We start from the raw sequence: 20,000 nt of genomic DNA on the forward strand, positions 1-20,000 counted from the left end.
AAATATCCGACTTGAAATCATAACCTTGAAGATCCTGAAAACACAGAATGGCTGTCACTAAAGGATTTAAAAGAAATTTCAAGTCACACACTTCCCTCAGGTTAAGAGTCTCAGGGAGCACTTCTTCACAACCACACCTACACCATGTTTTATTGGGTTCAACAGTCTCTGTCCTAACTAGATTTGGTTCTTCATTGAACCACCCCCCACTGATGGTGAAAATCATCTGGCATTTAACAGTGTAAAAGCTGTGTATTCCTCTTAGAAGAGAAAGAGTTATGACCATAAATAAGTTCAATTTCTGAAAAGAGCACTTTTACTACTGTTTTCGACTGGAATGCAGGAATAGGGGTAAACATGTCGGTATTTCTCCCTATGGTTTACTGTGAAATTGTACAGCAGCTGGATTCATGGTCAATTGTGCGAACAAAATTGACAGCTTGATCAGCAATTCTACGAAAATTTGGAGCTGGTTAAAAATGTTGATCAATCAAGCCAACCAAAAACAGGTGATCAACATAGAATGAGACTTGAATATTTTGATGGCAAAAAAATCATTCTTTGTTTGAGGTCTTTGTACTCACTTGTTGTAAAATCTCAGGTGCCATCCATGGAAGTACAGCTACTGCATGTGATGGGAACTGATGAGCCATCTGTGCGTTATAACCATGCATGGGCAGAAATATCGACTTTTTTAATCCAGACAAACACACTGCACCATTTGAAGCAATCAAAATATGGCTTCCTTTCAGGGCCCTGTGACAATAAAAGAAAAATAAAGTACATAGACCGTATTCATAAATGGCGGCCAATTTATAATTCTTTTGTCGAAGTGCAAATTAGCCTACCAAGCCTTGATACCATACAGTGAATTGAAAAGAATTCTTGCTCTAAAATGAGGCTTGGCAGGCTAATTTGCACTTGGACAAAAGAATTATAAATGTGACCGTCATTTATGAATAAGGTCTATTTCATTTTTAACCTATTGACTCCTTGGAGTGAGACTTAAGGACAGTGCGGGTATGTTTGCGTTCTTTTCCAAATTGAAGCTTAATTATCTCGGAAAATGCACGGTTACGCCCAATTTTCATTTTGGATGTTAAGAGCACTTGCTAAGTTCAGTGCCTTCTCCGCATAGTTTTGAACCACGCAAAAATATCCCTGTGTTAATTAGCACCAAACCATACGAAATCCGAGTATCTTGAGACGCGCAGAACATAGTATAGTCACGCACCGTCCTTACTGTCAATTTCGTGAACATTCATTACTTTACCGCACCACATTGCGAAGTTCATTGGGAAATTGGATACTATGTTACGAAGAGCCAATTACGCAGCAAATTAGACAACCAAATTGCAAACTTCGAAATGAACTTCCCAACTTCACCTAATTTGCCGTGTAAGGTTTGTGACATCGTAAACAAGTGGTTTGAGGATTGAACACGATTGATAATAGCTCCGTAGTTAAAATTTACCGAGAAAGACAAATGTAAATATTGTAGACAGGTTTGTCTACTCGCTAATGACAGTGCCGTCCCTGGAGAGCTTTGATAAGTCATGAACTGACAAGCGATTTGAGCTGCAATTATACTCCAAATCTTGACCCTTCAATCCGACTTGGAGTATCACTCATTTGTATAAGGTGAGCATGATAGTGTATGAGGTAAAACAAGCAGAGACAGCCATAACTGAAGCAGACTTCACCGACTGCTGGAACATGTAGATGTAGAAGTGAATGTAGGCAATATCTACCTGTGAATTATTCCCATCTTTTGAAGGTATTCCAAGCCTTGCAAACTCTCCCACAGAATGGCAGCAATTAACAGCTCACACATGCCATTGGGAAAGCTGTTTTTCAACATGTCAGCGCATGACCCTTAATGGAACAAGAATAGGTTTACTTAACAGTCAAATTAATATTCTTCAATGGATTTACAAATTACCAAGTACATATTCATTTAAAAGCAATGCATGAGGGTAATAACTACATGTATTAGAGAAAGTTTCAATCTAGCGTCTTAAAACCAACTCCACAGTACATGTACTGTTAATTACTTTGGCCAATCAAAAAGGATGGAAACAATCTGGTAAACCAATTAAAACTCTAACTAATTACATGTAGCCAACATAAAGCACGGGAAAAAATGGCGTGAGAACTTTGAACCAATCATTGAGTAAAGTAATGTAAAACCAAAGCAATTCGCTAATTACTTTGGAGACTCAATTATTGAAAACCTCTCTAAAGCTGTATTACAGGACAAATTTGTTTTTGGCCTAATTAGGGCTGATCCTCAGTTAGCTACAAATCCCCTACTCAGGTCACATTTCAACTGTACTTACCAAACTGCATAAAGGGAAGAACATGCCATACTTCTTGTCTGTTGACAAATGAGCAGTAAAATGGAAGAATGTTTGGATGGCTTAAAGATCGCAGCACTTGGACTTCATACTGTAAAAATAAACAATGATAAAAGACACAAAATCACGAAAAGCTTAAATATTGTGATACAGATGAAAAAAATAACACTAATTATTTTTTTCTCAGTGCATGAGCAGGCGGAATTCAACAAATCCGGCAATCTGATTGGTTCTGGGAGCGGGTAGAATTTTCTCATATGTTATTTACCAGCTAAGGGTTGGTCCTCGGTCTTGAAAAAGCTGCCCTCTACCTGTGGACTTGGGCACAGTTTTTTGCTGTATGGAGCTCCCAGCAGGCAAATAACATTTCCCATAGAGAACATGCAAGGTAGCGATCTACTTCACAGGAGAACCTTCCATCTGCCAAACACGTGACCGTACTTGGAAGATATGTTACGGTTCCAATGTTTTCTTGGTTTAAAATTTTTCAAAGCAGTTCAATTTTGATTTTTCTTCATCTAATATTCATTATCATAATCTAAAACAAAGAAAAATCAAAATTGAACTAGTTTAAAAAAATTGAACAACAAGAGATATACCTATTCCAGGAATGTAGTTAAGAATGAATTCAACCGGTGGAAGGTTCTATTGACTCAGAGGTAAGTTCGTGCTCTGAGCATCAGAGGGACCTGGTAACATGACTGTTCCCAGTGTCTCACAACACCTGGCATTCTTCAAGATGGGGAACACAGGGGCACCCTAGAGATACTCAGCAAGCAAGAAGTGGGGGGGGGGGGGGGGGGGGACGCGCACAACAGTATTCAAAACAACGCTTTTATTTCATTTCCAGTATTGATAAATTTTAGTGATGATTCCGTATGCTTACAGAAATTCAATTTTTTTGTTAACACATCGAATGAGTTTTAAACTTTATGGAGAATAATTGGTGATCTTCTCAGTCACTTCAATCAAGGCCCAAAATTTAGCCGGCGATCACCCCTTCCTCAAGCGGAAATTTTCACCAGCAGCCGACCCTTAGCGACATCCCTGCCATTCAATAAATGTAAGAGTGTGGAAAGAGAGGAACCCACAAAGCTCTAAGAATTCAAGGCAAAAGGTGCAGGTACTTCGAAAGTCCAACAATTCTCACACTTATCCCTATTGGCAATGATGCCTAAAAAAATCATCCCAAAATCGAGAAAGCAATGACAGCTTATAACTTACTGGAGCATGGCTCAAGGATTACCTTTTATTTTTTTCTCAGTGTAGGAGCGGGCAGAATTCAACAAATCCTACGATCTGCTTGGTTTTGGAGCTGGCGGAATTTTCTCATCTGGCCCGCTCATGGCGGGCGGAATCCTAGCCTTAGTTGCATGAGCTTGTGTGATGACCTTAAATTTCCATTTTTTTTTACACCGAATCCATTTATAATAGATACATAAGTTACTTTTTATTACACAAGAGGTTTGCGAATATAATTCAAATAAAAATATTTATATTTGAAACGTTCAGTTTGTAAGTCACTTAATACTGCCATCGCTATCAAGCGCGGTGCGAGTCGACAATTTAAAAAGTGATTTCCGAGAGGAAGGGAGAGAGAGGAATAAAAATAAATAAGTTATTTACCAGCTAAGGGTAATTCCGTATGGGGAAAAACTGTGATCTCAGTCTTGCAAAAGCATTTTCAAGGCCTCAGTCACAGTTTTTCACTATATGGACCTCCCAGCTGGCAAATAACATATATGTATTTGGCAAATTACCAGTTGATACACAAACCTTTAGTTCGTCCAATTGTCCAGCATTTTGCACATCAACATTTGTCTGCTTTACTACCACTAATGTTTTTGATGAGCTATGACGAGCCACAAACACTTTGGAAAACCCTCCAAAGCCTTGGCCTGAAAATGAGAAGGTAAAGTCACTCAGTATCAACCCAAAAAGCTTCACACAGCAACATGTCATGTTTTTTCCAGAATATTTCGCAGCCATACACAGGCATCAATGCCATTTGAGGCAACTGCTGGTCAATGCTTACTTACTGCTAACAGGAAGAGGTTGTGCTTCAACGATACCGGTAAGTCCATCTACAATCTTGGACAGATTAAATGGAACATTGAGACCACCCCTCCCCCCAAAATCAATGATGAGAAAATGGCGCGTTTTGGCCTTCACATGGCTTCATCCTTGATTTGGGGGAGAGGGGGCATTTCTGTTCCATTTTATTCTGTCCAAGATTGTTGGACAGATTAAATGGAACATTGAGACCACCCCTCCCCCCAAAATCAATGATGAGAAAATGGCACGTTTTGGCCTTCACATGGCTTCATCCTTGATTTGGGGGAGAGGGGGCATTTCTGTTCCATTTTATTCTGTCCAAGATTGTAGTTACAGGAAGGTGTAAGTGAAAGGCTTCTTATGGTTAAGAAATATACACCAAGCAGTCAGTGTTGCAACATAAATGAAAGATTATAATGCAAGAACAAAAATTTGGTTTTATCAAACAAGTTGATAATGTAAATTGGCCACCGTACAGAGATTCTAAAAGCAAGAACACTTGCTTTGTCACACTGGCTTTTGTGATTTTCAATGCAAATATTAATTTTGCACTACAGCAACACAATATTAGAAATACATAAGTAGCAAAGTCTGAATGAAATGCAAGGTCACCGTTAACATCATTCAAACATAAGGCTAGGTTATTTCAGCAATTAAGGGTAAGCTGGCCTACTGTCGTACAATTGAACATTTAATTCCTTTTTTTTTTTAATTTGCACATTATCAATCAATTACTTCTTGAAAGGATCAAGCACTCTTTTACTATTTTAAGCAATTGTTCAGAACATATTTAGGATTTCTTACCAACAAATTTAATAAGCATGTAATCATCTGCACTTGGCAAATAAGCCACTTGTGGCTGTTGACTGCTTGAAAATTCTGATGACATTTTTGTCTGCACAAAGAGAAAAGAGGTTTAAGAATATATACTAGATAACCAAGAGTTAGCAATTATGGCATTCAAGCACTGTAAATTCCCTCTGGTCCTTTTCCCTACAAATCAGTGCAGCAGCATGATGATAACAATAATTTTACATTTTACATTACTGCAGGGTTATTGTTAGGAATTGAGATTAATAATATTTTAGAATGCGATTAAATACACCTAAGACAAGCCTATGTTGAGAAACGTGCTAAAATAAGCAACTACTTCTAATAATATTGTTACACGTAATTACCACTTAATACCCTGCGCAGCCAAGCTAGGCATGATCACGGGAGCAGGCATGGTGCAGTGGTGAAAGCACTTGCCTCCCACAAATGTGGGCTGTGGGTTGAGTCCCAGATCTGGTGTCACATGTGGGTTCAATGTGTTTGTTGATTCCCTACTTTGCTCCAAGAGGTTTTTCTCCAAGTAGTCCGTTTTTTTTATTATTTCCGTCACCTCAAAAACCAACCGATCATTTGACATGAGTTGACTTGATTGGATTGGATTTCTGTACAGCATTGTCTCCAATTAGTGCCCCACCGCTAAATATAGTTGACACTTAACATCATCATCATCATTATCATTACCTGATTTGAAACTTCATTTAAATCCAAGTCAAACTCTTCGGCAGGAGCAACGGCTACATGTGCCTTGTCAACACAAGGGCACTGAAAGTAATAATAAAATTGTATACCTCAGTCAGTGAAGGGTACATATGTGCAGGCCAGCAAGCCAAGTCTGGTACCCAATTTAAATCGACTTCATCATGCTCTGATAAATGAAATTAAGTTGACATTAGGTCCAAATTAAGCTTTGGTATATTATCAGAATGTCCTTAATATCAGTTATGTACCCACCAAGTGTGACATGAATCCATTAAGCACTAGATAATACACACAACACGCTTTTTATCTCGAATATAAAGCCCACCCAACAGATTATTGCCATCTTGGATCTAAGTGGTACCATGCATGATGTGCTCTTGAGAGGAATGCGTCACTGACTTGTTTGACTGGCACACGGACTTCAAGAGAACAAGTAAAATGAGACAGCTGGGCAATACAAACACATCAAATGGGAGTATTTTCGAAAATTAATGAAGGAGTGTGGAGTCCGCGAAAGGAGCTCGCCAGCGGTAAACTACAAAAAATTTGGTAGGTACGCTATGTATGGGGACATATATTGTACCGTATTCATTATACGTGTCAACGCACCTACCAAAAGATTTGTTTTCCCCTCGAGAGTCGTCCTGATGTTCGAGGAAGGACTGGAGGGAAACAAAACTAACTAGTTTCCCGGGAGACCAGACATTAAGTGCTTTATTATATTCAGTCTTTCCCTTCAACAATCGCAGCAAAACGAACAAAGACAGCATTTAATATGAGAACATAACTCTTTATTCACAAGCCTGCTGAATGAAGAATTTACAAATGTTTAACTCTGGTTTCAGTGTACCTGAAGGTAGAATACGCTTTTATAACCTTACTAACAAAATCATTTCATTTGAAACTGTAAAAATTGATGGTAACATTTGCTCCAGAAAATGCTCCACCGTTAAAGTTTGCAGTATGCGAAATTCTGCATAGTGTAAACCGCGGAGTTGGTGAGTACGTGCTCACGTGCTGAAGATCACGCCACTTTGAAGTCGTGCACGGATCACACGCTGACAACACGCTGACAACACACTGATCCGGTGCTGGCAACAATTGATCAAGGACATGTGACTAAAATAACAGGATGTAATAAATAAAATTTACAAATAAAATAATTTTACCGAAGTGTACTTGTCAGATCCTCGGTAGTATAGTGGTGAGTATCCCCGCCTGTCACGCGGGAGACCGGGGTTCGATTCCCCGCCGGGGAGAAATGTTGTTTTTCACTTACCGTAGCTGGTAGCTGTCCTGAATTATTTTTTCCCTTATTTTATCTGCTTTTTTGGCCAAAAGCAAAATACAACGGATTGAAACTTCATTTCACGGCATCAAGTTCTAAGTAAGTTTAAGAGGACCTGTATGTGAGGATTGGAATTGTTTAAAGATCTGAAAAAGCAACGGACGTTTAAAATCATTTGAATGCCGTTTGAATGTCATTTGAATGCCGTGTGGCTCTGTGTGTCTCCAGCGTAGAGTGACTTCGTTAATACCAGGAATTTCAGTCTAGACATAGTAAGCTTCGAACAGAGGCGTTTCCTATATGGTCTCCTTTCCAGATAACAGCACGGAAAGGTTCCTTGATGTGGATAGAATACCTTCATTAGTCCGTACACAGATGCTGTCAGATACGTATTAAAAGGCGCAACAGCAGTAGATTTCTCAGATTTAGAAAGACTAAGCTTGCGGTAATGTTTTAAAATACAGTGACTGCAATAGGGCTTCGTACAGCTGGAACTCGCTGTCACCTAACTTTTGTGTGGCCAGCACAGAGTTTTACTCTTTCTGTTTTCCGGTTACTTTTCACATTTATACATTGCCCAGTTTTCCTTTACTTTCTTACCTTTTTGCCAAGTTTGGGGCTCCGGCTCTTTTGTAGGCTTTGTTTATGGCATTTTTCACAATTACATTGACTAGTTTTATGTGGGTTTGCCATGAAATAGTAACAAACAACAATGCGAGACAAGCTTTGAGCCTCTGAGACTCAGTGGCATTCCATTTTCTTGAGCCCCAAATTAATGTGTTTACAAGTAAAAGTCCATCGAGTTGAACAGTGTCCGATTTCAGCGACTTCAGAGGCCAGAACGTGCTCACTTGGCGTGACATTGCATTACATAAATAGATTGGGTGATATTGTCGATTATTCATGATCAGATACTGAAAAAAGTTTTGCCGACGCATTAAGGCGTTGTTACACTGTGCAATTTTTCGTGCAGCTTGTCTCGCAACGCCATTTCTACAAACTTTCTCACATTACGAAACAAAATGTTTTACGGGTGTTACACTGAGCAACGTTTCATGCAACGTGTGTTCGACGATGACATGAAGTTAAAGGAACATTTTCTTTGGCTGATGCCGCAAACCGTTGCGCAATGTTTAAAAAATGCGTTGCAACCGTTGCGGAAAGTAGAACTCAATTCTACTTTCCAAATTAATTTCGTTTCTGCGACTGGTCTCGCAACGTTTTTGGCGGGTTTTTGGCCGTTGCAAGGTATGTTACGTTGGGCAATGATTCGTGCAACTTGACTCGACATGGCGTTGCGAGCCAAGTTGCACGGAAAATTGCACAGTGTAACAGCGCCTTTAGATGTATTCGGCACATTCTTTTCCTCATCTTTCTCCCTACAAATTTTACAATATCGAAGACACGAAATGCTAGTGAGGACCTGACGCCGTATAATGTTCTTGTGTTCTTCCACGAAAGGAACTAAATTTGAAGGCCATTAACAGTTAGCATCGTGCATCGTGCCCTAATCGTTCGTTTAGAATATAAAGCTCTTCAAACGCTTTATATTATAAACGAACGAGTGGAAAGTATATGCATTACAACGGAAGAATGCCATTAAACGATGCACACTAAAATTGCATCATCACAAGGTGAAGTTTTAGAAGAGAAAATATGTTGAAAACCAGTAGAAGTTAATAAATAAGAACGTAAATAAAATAATTTTTAAAATGCTTTAGATTTACAGGAACGAATGATTGCATTTTGTCATACATGGTATAGTACAGTAACAATAAAACATAAGTAGATGAATAAAAGGAAGTGTAAAATGCTTTAGATTTACAAGGAATGAACGGATATTACGTTTTATTGCTGAAGTTTTGTAGAAAAAAAAACAGAGTTCCATTTAGCCGTGCTCATTCCACCATCACAGGCTAGCTTTAAGAGATTAAAATAGTTGAACCAAAATCAATTATAAGGGGATGAGTAAAACAAATGTTGAAATGCTTTGGATTAATTTACAACGAATAAAGCTGAATAAGTGGAAATGCCACGGTTTATACCTGAGGATTTGCAGTGTTCTTCATGTCTTTATACCGAGCACGTTTGATCTCTACATTTGAAGCTGGAAGTCTTTTTTCACTGCCGCCCAACATCCCAAACAAATCGAACAAATTGTGGATGTTTTTCAATATGATAAGCCGAATTTCTGTCTTCACAAAAGAAGGTAAACAGAGAGTATGATCAGTGAAACTCCTGTCGGTAGTGACGCTATAAGTAAACTGATCATAGAATGGGTCGTTTCGAGTTTTGTCTTTGATTTTGTGCAGAATGGATAAATGGAATCGATTTAGAGACCAACAGGAGAGGGGCACTTTATTAACGAACAAATTCAACGAAAGCCTCAGAGATTTTCAAATTCCCTGTAATAATAATAATAATAATAATAATAATAATAATAATAATAATAATAATAATAATATGTACGACATTGATAGACCGCTAATACATGCATAAGAAATCAGTAACTAACATAAAGATAACCACAACAGTAAAGAGGCCCTCCAGGGAGTGGGTCCTTGCTTCTTGATCTTTAAAAATTTGCTTGTGTTCCCTCAGCTTTTTGATCCCTAAAATTGTTTGTGTTCCCTTGTTCCCCAAAACCCCTGGGAGGGCCTCAGTAAAAAAAAAAACTAACAGGTAAAAGCTATAAAGCCACATCATAGAACAGCCATGTCTTTAACTTGGATTTGAGAGAACAAAGGGAATCGCAAGAGTCTACGTTTCAATGGGAGGGTGTTCCGAACAGAAGGAGCCGCAGCGATAGCCGGCAAGGGACCGGCCATCATACGAGTAAAGATTAAAACTACAAAGGTGTAAAAAGCAACATTTGATTAGAACAACTTAAAGTTCTGCAACTGAGCTGCATAAGGCTTAATAAGGTCAGAGATGAAGATTATAGGTGCAGTACCATGAAGAACTTGAAATGTCACCCGGAAGAGAAGCGTAATGAGCACAAGGTTTACGTGTTCATCTCTACCACAAAGATAAATGAGCCTTGCAGTACTCAGTTTAGGACACCATGAAGACGCTTTAAAACTGACACATTTCGGCTGACCATAAAGAAGCGAATTGCAATAGTCAATTCTCGAAGTAATAAAAGCATAAATAAGGGTCTTGTGAGGTATCATAGGAAAAAACCTTGCGAATCTTGAAAATATTGAGAAGATGAAAAAAGAGGAGACTTGCATAAGGCTGTTGCATGCGGTACCATTGACAAAGAATTACTGAAAGTAACTCCAATGTCATTTTTAGCACTAATTAAGCAGTCAACCATATCAGAAACAATGACAAGGCTTTCCAGAAAAGGACGTGCTTCTCACTATTCAACTTTAGTTTGTTTGCTAACATTCATAGGTCAATATCCCTAACGCAGTCTTCAACCATAGATTTACATGCTAATAAATCCTCGTGCGATGATATTTCAAACGACAAATATGACTGTGTATTATCAGCATAAAATATATGAGATAGACCATGAGATCTTGCAATGTCACCCAAAGGGGATAAATATTATGAATAAAGCAAAGGACCAAGCACTGAACCCTGAGGAACTCCAGCAAGGTAAGAGTCATGTACATCAGAGAAAACATCTTGGATTCTAGCAAATTGTGTGCCGTCAGATAAATACGAATGCAGCCATTCAGGGCCTTGTCATAAATACCAAATCGGGTCGACAGTCTTGAGGACAGAAGAGGATGATCTACTGTTTCACTGAGAAGCAGCTGAAAAGTCCAATAGAACCAAAATAACAGACTTCCGATTATCACTAAATTGACAGAGCAATGTCCGGTCGTTGTAGACCCTGATTAGACTGAGCTGTTTCAGTACACTGCACATTGCAAGTTGCCTGATAGCCACTACTTATTCAATCACTTTAGATCTCGGGAAAGTGAGGTTAGAAATCGGCCGAAAGTTCTTCAGTATATTCTTGATAGCCGAGACTGTGTTTCTTCAACAAAGGACGGATCACGGCCTGTTTAAGTGCAACAGACGTAACAGAGGTCTCCAAAGATAAATTTACAATTCTCCAGGTCACAGGGCAAAGAAGATCAACAATCAGATGCAAAAAGAACAGTTCTGATGTGGAGGACAGGAGAAACGAGGGAGCCGTCTTGTTGTTGCAACTGAAAATTCTTTAAATGAGTGAATCCCTTTCGGCTTAGGGTTTGATTTTAGTTCACGACGAATAGTGGTAATAGCCAATGAAATTATTTACAAGATATCACAGAAGAACAGCAGGGATACAGCGGTGCGGGATTCCGATACAGCAACCTTACTAACAATGTCACAAAATTCCTCTGATTTAGGCAATTATCATCCATAAGCTAATAATAGTGTAATACTGAGAGCGGGCCGCGAATAACAGCCGATTAACAATACGGTTTTGCTCAATAAAGCGAAGACGATGTTGTGGCAATCTACTCCTCTGCCATCTCCTCTCGAGTCGACAACGAATTCTTCAGTTGGCCAGTTTATCTCCACCTCACTAGACCAAGGAGCAGTAGGGCATGATTATTAAGTACGCCAGTTAGCTCCAAGTTATACAAGTTGAGCAATCCAGCTAAGTCACTGGCAGGGAATCAAATAAAAAGTGATTAGGTCCAAGGTGTGTCTTGCCCGGTGGGTACAGCTATGAACATGTTGCTGCAAATCGAAGGATTCCAGTAAACCTAAGAAAGTTGCTGCATATCAGTATCAAATGTGTCATCAACTCACCAGCGAGCTATCACAAGTGAACCGGTCTTGGTGATGTAGGATTCCAAAAGAGATGAAAATTCGTTCACAGAAAGGCTGAGAGAGAGAGATTGCTTCCAATGAAGGTGGAGGTCGATAAACAATAAGAACGGGAACCGTCAGCGAGTTAACTTTAATCTCAACTTCACGGCAAGCATCCAAATACCCCACTGATATTTGCTTAACATCCTGTGAACTTTTGAACAGCAATCCGACTCCACTTCCTCTACGTTCACGAGCTGAGTGCACAAAGCGATAGCTGAGCCATTTGGAATAAGACTTCCAATCACAAAATCATCATAATCTCTTAGGTTGAGCTCGGTTTCAGTGATAGCAAAACAGTGATATCAAAATCCTTATCCACAACTTCATGTAATCCTTGATCGACTCAGAGAGAGATTTATTGCGCACCGATCGGCATTCACGGTTAAGGAGGCCAAACTGAGAACAAAGCTTCAAAGCTTGTTAAAATGAGCAGTTGGCTGCGGCATTCTCGGAGGTTTAATGAGAAGTGTACAAATTGTTCACTTTGGCTGGAAGAATAGTACAGTATTTAAAGATGACTGTTCATGGTAGAGGTTTCGTAGCTTAAGAGACATGTTTAGAACTGATGAATTGCCGGAAATTTTCAAGAAATAAAATCATTCCCAGAAACTTCCTAGTGAACTATTTGCTCTCCAAAGAAGCTAGCTGACCCCAATGAGTGCCCAAGATTCAAAAATCTTCCCGAAAATGTCAGGTGACGGTTGGCTGTACCTTTCGGCTGTGTGAAACTGCGCTCATGTAGACCCTTTCCGAACTGAGATCTAATTTTAATGCATGCTACACTGGAGACAAATGTTTGCAGACATTTCATTTTGGGGTCTAAATTTGTAGTTTGCAAATTTGCAAACACAAAACCCTGAAACAGATCGGAGATTATTTTCATAACACTGAGTTAGTTCGTTTACACTGATAGACCCAGTCTTCACTGAGTATCAGGCTCCAAGGCATGCTTTACGAGGACAGCAGGAAAATCGTATAAGGTCTATAAGATTTTGCAAAAAAATAATGTTCTCAAGACACACAAAAAAATCGATAGATTGATGTAAACGTAAATAGAATTTGATAAATTATAGTGCAAACTGTGAGAATAACTTTCCATGACTAATTAAATATTCATTATCGATTCATTAGTTTAAGTCATACCTCATTGCAAATCCCCGCCGCTGAATATGCCATGCTTCCTAGGACTTACTTCCCTAAAATACACTAATGCTGACGTGATTTCTGTGTTTGTTTGATTGCCTTATCTACTTATCATCAGTTTATAACAGGAAGCTGTTTATAACAGGAAGCCGGTACGGTTACCCGAACAGGTCAAATAGACCAGGGGATTTGTCTCCTAGCTCGGACACGTTTCTTCGTTACGTCGTTATAAATTTAACATGGAGATAAGTGGACAACTGTATCGCCAAAACGGAAAACGTTTACTTTCTTCTAGCTGTTTCAAAAACACGACGATTCGGTCGGCAAAGGAATATAAACTTTGGAGATCATGGACCATGAGGAGCACTTTGGTTTATTTTCGTCAGAATGAGAAAATTCTTACCCGTCTCCCGCTAATCTGCCTAATTAAAATCTTTTCCTATTCATAATCAGGCTTATTAGATTGCAATTGACAGAAGTGTAAGTTTACAGCTATGTTCTATTGGCGTCGTGTCAAATTCTATATTTTGTTCTGGTGATTCCAAATGTACGTGACTTAAAAAGAGAAACATCAAGAAATCTGCAAAAAAACATTGGCCGGAACGTGCTTCCACAAGCGTTTCATGTAAACCGCAAGTTCAAGCTGTCAACACATCCTTTGTTTTCCTTCACAAAGCTCTTTGTCTTATCGCAAGTCCTTAAATTGCCCTTTAAAGTTGTTTATCAAGCCGAAAGGCGTCCTTTTGGGGAAGCTCAATTCTCCTTTTTTTTTTTGTTTTCCTTCACAAAGCTCTTTTTGACTTCGTCTCATCGCAAGTACTTAAATTGCTCTTTAAAGTTGTTTATCAAGAAAAAGCTTCCTTTTGGGGAAGGTCAATCCTCCTTTTTTGTTTTGTTTTGGTATTTTAATACATTTTTCCAGATTTTAAAGCATTACAAGTGTCACAAACACACAGAAATAAATAAAAAGGAAAGGTAATAAAATAAAAAAGGTCAATTCTTGAACGCGGAGGGTCGTCAGCTACCGGAGTATAGTAGGCCATTTTCAAAATATCAAATATTCAGCTTGATAGTGAGGACACAAACAATAGAAACACGTTGGAATAAAGGTGAATATTTACGTATCATTCACTTTCCTTTGTCTTTGTCCTCTAAACCTCTCTTTCAAGCTAAATTTTAATATATCGAAAGAGACCTATCAGACTTTGTTTCTGGCAATAAATAGCTTGGCTTAAAAATAGACTGAAGGCCTCCATATGGTTAGATGTATCGGAGTTTGCCAAATCCTGCAAACGAGGAAGTTAAATTTTTGTTACTTTTATTTCCTACGAGGCCTGTCCCATGTTTGCAACCCTCCAAAGCTCAGTTTCCAGAAATCCAGATAGGTTGAGGAATTATTTCGGTTTCCGGTCAAAACAGAGGAAATTTCGACAACCTGAGATGTTTCAAGATTAGGGGCCCGTTCTCGAAAGTCCCGAAACTTGACGAGCCATTTTCGGGTGTCACAATTCTCTCTGTATCCCAAGAACGGAGAGGATTTAAGTCGTCAAATCTCACAGTAAGTTTCGTTTTTGTTACCTTGAAAACAAGTTAAAAGATCGGCTTTCCAAAACAAGCGGTTGGCAGTTTCACAAATGGCTTTTCGGCCCCGAAAAGTTATCGGGACTTTCGAGAAACGGGCCCCAGGCCCGACTTTTGTTATGTTGATACACAATCACATGGCAGTCATGCAACCCTCACTATAAATAGTTTTGACTATACAGTTGAAGAAGGCGTCCTTTTCGCCGACTTAAAACGAGGGGCTGGGGTAGGGGAAGGTACTGGACACATCAAAAGGGAAAAAATGTAACGAAACCAACAGATCGTATTTATCTTGTAATGACACAAGATACCAATTTATTAAACTGATCAAGAATAAGAAGGGAAATTTTCTAATCAAAATAACAATTGCACAACTTACGTATTACGTAGTTTAGCGGAATAAGCCAAGTTGACTTAAAAAAATTGCCTCTAGGATTTATCGCCAAAACAATGACCACCGAATACTCTGTTCGCTATTTAAAATATTGCGCACAAGAAAAATAATAATCAAGCCCGACGATACTTGTCGGATGAAAACTGTACGCGTCCGTCGCTACTTTCACTGTGTCACGAATGGTTAGAGAGAGGCCTTGCGTGACTACAGTCACAAAAGCTCACCGCAAAGCACTCAAAAACGCGCTTCCTGGAATAACAAAGTTTAAATAGCATTATTATTGTCAAAGGAGACTATACCATCACAATATATTAAAGGTCAAATCTTGAGAATCACGCTCGTCGCCTAGGTCATTCTACGCCGCAAGGGATGACTTAATGAACTGCAGTGGTTTTTCCTTCTGAGCAAGAGGAAGACAAGGCTCTGCAATTACATTCAAGACAGTTGTCGCAAAAAAGGGTCATGGAGTTTCTTCGTCTGCTTCAAGTTGCTCTTTGTCGTGTTCTGCTACATCCTCATCATCAAGAAGCACCGAAAATTTGCTTGCAGTGTGAAAAACCTGTTGAGACAATGTGTTGACTTATTAAAACAATAACTTGGTAAACGAGGATAACCAGGGATTCATGACCAGGAGTAACTCTTATCTCTCTAATCGGAGTCAGACCGTCTTCAAAGATCGTCTATGTTTGGAGCTGCTTTCCAAAACAAAGTATTCGTTTACGTCATCAATAAACGGGGAAAAAAAACATGATAATTCGCTTATAAGGCAAGATGCTCAACTGCAGCTGCTCAGTACGCTGTCGAAACGTTGCGATCTACAACAGAAGAGACCATTTCGTGAGACGAACGACAATTATTGCATTCTTACTGTACTTTGTACTTTGTAAATTGTACTTTGAGTTCATGAACCGAGAAATACCCAAGTAACGGAAGAAGTTGTTCGCTAAATGTACACAAGAAATTTGTGCAGATGGTACGACCAGACTTCCGGTTACCATCCAAAAAGTTAAGGTGTTTCTAAAAAAATTATGTTTGATTTGATTTGCATATTTTTCCTATTTTGTAGCGCGCATCTGAGTATGTTCGGTTGCAGCGGAATAACCCTCTAAACAACCTTTCAACTATTGAACATTTAATCATAACCATTACAATTTTCTCAAATTTGATTGGTACATTAACTGCTTCATTTTTCACTACTTTTTGTGTAGGGTTTTAATCGGACAGTTACATCAGCCAATCATATTAAGTGCACTCAGCTTAATCCACCAATCACAGAATTTATCACAATAACCATAGCAACAACCACTTACCCTACCAAACTGCCCGCGGATTTTCCAAAATGGACGAATTTGTAACATTAGAGTGAAAAAGGAATGAATCGGTCTTGTTTTCTCGGAAATTGCAATGGTTATAATTAATTGGTAACAGGTCTTCGTGTCGTCCAATTCGGTCTGTAATCATTTTGTCAATCACTCATGCACTGAGAGCCTTTTTGACCAGAGCACGAGTACTATCGCAGCTCTGACTTTTTCTCACCGAGTAAACTGGGTTTGGAGCAATCTCGTCCCCAGAATCCGCTTTTCTTTTGGTCAGCAACAAGAACACGGACTCTGGCCAGTTCCAAATGCAGGAAGTCCGCGAATCACGGACTTCCGACTCGTTTACGCAGACTCAGAAATTGGGGACAAAAGTTGTTGCCAACGGTTACAAAAATCGACCTTCACTGCGCCTGCGCGTAAATTTGGCTCTGGCCAGATGCTGACCAAAGGAAAAGCGAACTCTGGGGGCGAGATTGGGTTTGGAGGTCAGACTTTTTCTAACAGCGCGTGCTGAAATAAACTCGTACTCGCGCTAATATGAAAGGCTTCCAAAAGACTAACCGGTTGGGGGGTTTCTTCATATTTCCTTGGCTCGGCCGGTTTCCTTTCTCTCCTTTCTTTCTTGCTGCCACCCCTCCCTGCACCTCTTTCCTGACTCGGACCATTCGCACTGGATCTCTCCCCGCTCCTCCCTCTCCCCCTTGAGGGACCACTAAATTCTTTTCTAGGGGCGGAGGATGGTTTTCCAAAACCCTTCCTGTCGGGGGAGGTGGGCGGAGAGGAGACTGTCATAGTGGCACTGTCCACATTAAATTCTACTCTGTGTTCCTCGACTTTAGGGCTTTTTGCTTCACTATCTGCAACTGAAGCCGCCTTCTGCTGTTCCATTCTTTTTTCCCACACATTCACGGCCGGTGGGGGCGCTGGTTTAGGAGCTTCTTTTGGTACCTCTTTCGTCTCTTTCCCAGCTCCCCGTGGACCGTCGCGCGTCGAAGGCTCACTCTCCTTGCCATGAGTTCCCTCGTCCACAGACCTGGCACTGTCACGACGGCTCCGATAATCGGAACTATCTCGTCGTTCTCTCGCTACCTTGTCGCCATCATTTGATCGATTGCTATCGCGTCGCTGCCTTCCTCCCCCGGAACTACGAGGCCATTCCTCATGTTCTCGACGCTCTCTCTGTTTTTCCCTCTCCTGCTTAATTTTGGCTTCATCTTCGAGCTTTTGCCTGGCGAGTTTCTCTTCGATCTCTCGCTCTTTAGCCGCTGTGTCAACGGGTTTTGCACCTCCAAATACAGAGCTACCAGATACTGGTTCGTCCTTTTTTTCCTCCACTGGTTTCGTGCGGGGTTGCAATTGGAGTTTGGGTCTCTCTTTCACTACAAAATTATGAACACAACAAGTTATCATAGAGCGGTTTCAATTGAGCGTCGAAAGTAATTAGCGAATTACTTTGGTTTTGCATTATTTCACTCAGTGATTGGTTCAAAGTTCTCGCGCCACTTTTTCAGCCAATCAGAGGTGAAACCAAAACCAATCGTGGCTCGCGCGTGCACATTTTCCCGCGCTTTTTGTCGGCTACGTGTAATTACTTCGAGTTTTGATTGGTTTACTGGATCGTCTCAATCCTTTTTGACTGGCCAAAGTAATTACTTTGGTTTTTACGATACTCGATTGAAACTCGCTCTAGCAGTTTCCGTGAATCTATTTCATTTTCATGATTTAATAAACAGAGTCCTATTTTCGCAACCGATCAGATATTGCAAAATAAAGAAATCCACTGACGTTTGAATTCGAACAATTAAATGTCGAGGACCTCACGATCCGACTTGGTTCTTACTAATGTTTAGCTTTGATAACTGACTTTCTATGAAGACTGCCTCGAATAACATATTAGACCAATCTCGTTCCCAGGGTCTCTCCTCGCTCGCCCCAGGCGTTAAGATGAGAGACCCTGGGAACGAGGTTGATATCAGACAGGGAATTCTATACCTGGTTCTGGCATTTCTTCATTATAATCCCGTCTCCCATCACGCCCGCGATCGCCATCACGCCAGGCGTTCCAGTCTTGATCATCAACGTCACGCCTTCGATCTTTGTCTCCATAACGGTCACCCCCACGGTGGTCGTCGTAGCGATCGCGATCTCCGAATCGACGATCGTCGTAACGGTCTCTGCTGTATGCGCCTCCACGATCACGCTCGCCACCATAACGATCCCCATGCCGATCTCGACCAAAAGCACCTCCGCGATCATCGCTACCGTACCGATCGCTATACCGACGATTGTCGAATCTTTCTCGGCCATAACCCCCACGGCCACTCTGCCTGTAAATACACAAGACAAACCATTTAATTTTACGTTTAACCTCATTCCGGAACAAGACTAAATCAAATAGCCTCACTATTTGTAGTTTTCCGAAAAGTGGGTGGAATTTCCAACAAAATATTCAAGTTCCATTTTGCCATACAGCAACTTCACAAATTTATATGCTTGTCTATACTTCCATTTGGCCATTGGCAAAAAGAAACCGGTGAGCAACCCTGTTAATAATTTTTGACACCTTATGGTTTAGACAATTACTTTATGGAGGGATGGTCTCTTGTGGACATCTCTACACAATTTTGTTTGGGCTGATAATAAAAACCGAAGGTGAAATAAATTTCCTGTCACAGGGCAAAGCTCATGTCACTCTGTGGTGTAAGAATACCTGTCCCTATCGTCATAATCCCATCCACTGCCATATCTGTTTCCTCGATCTCCATAACGATCATCTCCTCGAGGGCCATCATCGTATCCTCGGTCCCGACCATATCCGGATCCAAAACCCGACCGATCACGAGGTGGCCCATCGTCAAAGCCTCGATAACCTGATCGATCACGAGGAGGTCCATCGCCGTATCCTCGTTGACCCCATCGGTCACGAGGACCGTCATCATAGCCTTGGTAACCATGTCTATCCCGAGGTGGTCCATCGTCAAATCCTCGGTTACCCGATCTGTCCCAAGGACCATCGTCGTATCCTCGATTACCCGATCGATCCCTTTCCCTATCCCGTGGAGGACCATCATCGAATCCACGAAAACCTGGTCTATCACGAGGTCCATGATCGTATCCACTTCGAGGTCCGTCGTCGTAGGATCGCTCTCTGTCAGAATAACCATTCTGGTCCGAAGAGGCGTCAGGCCTTCGCCAATCACCGTCAGTGCGATCTGGCTCATTGCTTCTGCTTTCTCTTTCGCCGCGTTCACGATCTGAAATAGACATGATCTATTAAACAATTCATGTGAGAATGCCGGCCAAATTCACTCGCAATCCCTTATTTCATTGGAACGGTATGGCACGCAGCTCTATTGTGTATCGGATTAGCCTCAGTTTTCTGTTCTATTTATTTGCGTTCATAAGTTTTCGAACAATCCCAAGGGATGTCATGATACCAATGCGAGTCAAGACCCCAAGTCACTGTCTTGTGAACGAGCTTGATTTTGTTACAGACATTGTAGCTC

General features: G+C 40.5%; 2 protein-coding genes and 1 non-coding gene across 5 annotated transcripts in view; 1 reads left to right on the forward strand and 2 right to left on the reverse strand.

The window, feature by feature from the left end:
• Positions 1-13,307, reverse strand: part of LOC138044017 (STE20-related kinase adapter protein alpha-like) — a 20,100-nt gene extending 6,793 nt beyond the window's left edge. Inside the window, exons 1-8 of one of the 3 annotated variants that reach the window (XM_068890609.1) lie at positions 13,201-13,307; positions 5,928-6,008; positions 5,217-5,307; positions 4,134-4,255; positions 2,340-2,448; positions 1,752-1,875; positions 585-756; positions 1-34 (exon numbers count right to left, since the gene is read on the reverse strand). The exon at positions 1-34 is cut by the window's left edge and continues 71 nt beyond it. In XM_068890609.1, the coding sequence (XP_068746710.1) occupies positions 1-34; positions 585-756; positions 1,752-1,875; positions 2,340-2,448; positions 4,134-4,255; positions 5,217-5,307; positions 5,928-6,008; positions 13,201-13,233 (766 nt within the window). In that variant the 5' untranslated portion in view covers positions 13,234-13,307. Of the gene's footprint in view, positions 35-584; positions 757-1,751; positions 1,876-2,339; positions 2,449-4,133; positions 4,256-5,216; positions 5,308-5,927; positions 6,009-6,197; positions 6,456-7,833; positions 8,046-13,200 lie in introns of those variants that run through there. The other 2 variants (XM_068890600.1, XM_068890617.1) reach the window with 2 other exon arrangements.
• On the forward strand, positions 7,133-7,204 carry Trnad-guc (transfer RNA aspartic acid (anticodon GUC)). The gene has a single exon. It is a non-coding gene; the product is annotated as a tRNA-Asp (tRNA).
• Positions 13,308-15,062: 1,755 nt separating the features above from the next.
• The window catches only part of LOC138044009 (eukaryotic translation initiation factor 4B-like), a 17,742-nt gene continuing 12,804 nt past the window's right edge, over positions 15,063-20,000 (reverse strand). Inside the window, exons 6-9 of the mRNA XM_068890589.1 lie at positions 19,205-19,748; positions 18,487-18,821; positions 17,056-17,873; positions 15,063-15,734 (exon numbers count right to left, since the gene is read on the reverse strand). Of these exons, the coding sequence (XP_068746690.1) occupies positions 15,636-15,734; positions 17,056-17,873; positions 18,487-18,821; positions 19,205-19,748 (1,796 nt within the window). The 3' untranslated portion in view covers positions 15,063-15,635. The remainder of the gene's footprint in view (positions 15,735-17,055; positions 17,874-18,486; positions 18,822-19,204; positions 19,749-20,000) is intronic.

The sequence above is a fragment of the Montipora capricornis genome, chromosome 1, assembly GCF_036669925.1.
Source record: "Montipora capricornis isolate CH-2021 chromosome 1, ASM3666992v2, whole genome shotgun sequence".
Taxonomy (NCBI): Eukaryota; Metazoa; Cnidaria; class Anthozoa; order Scleractinia; family Acroporidae; genus Montipora; species Montipora capricornis.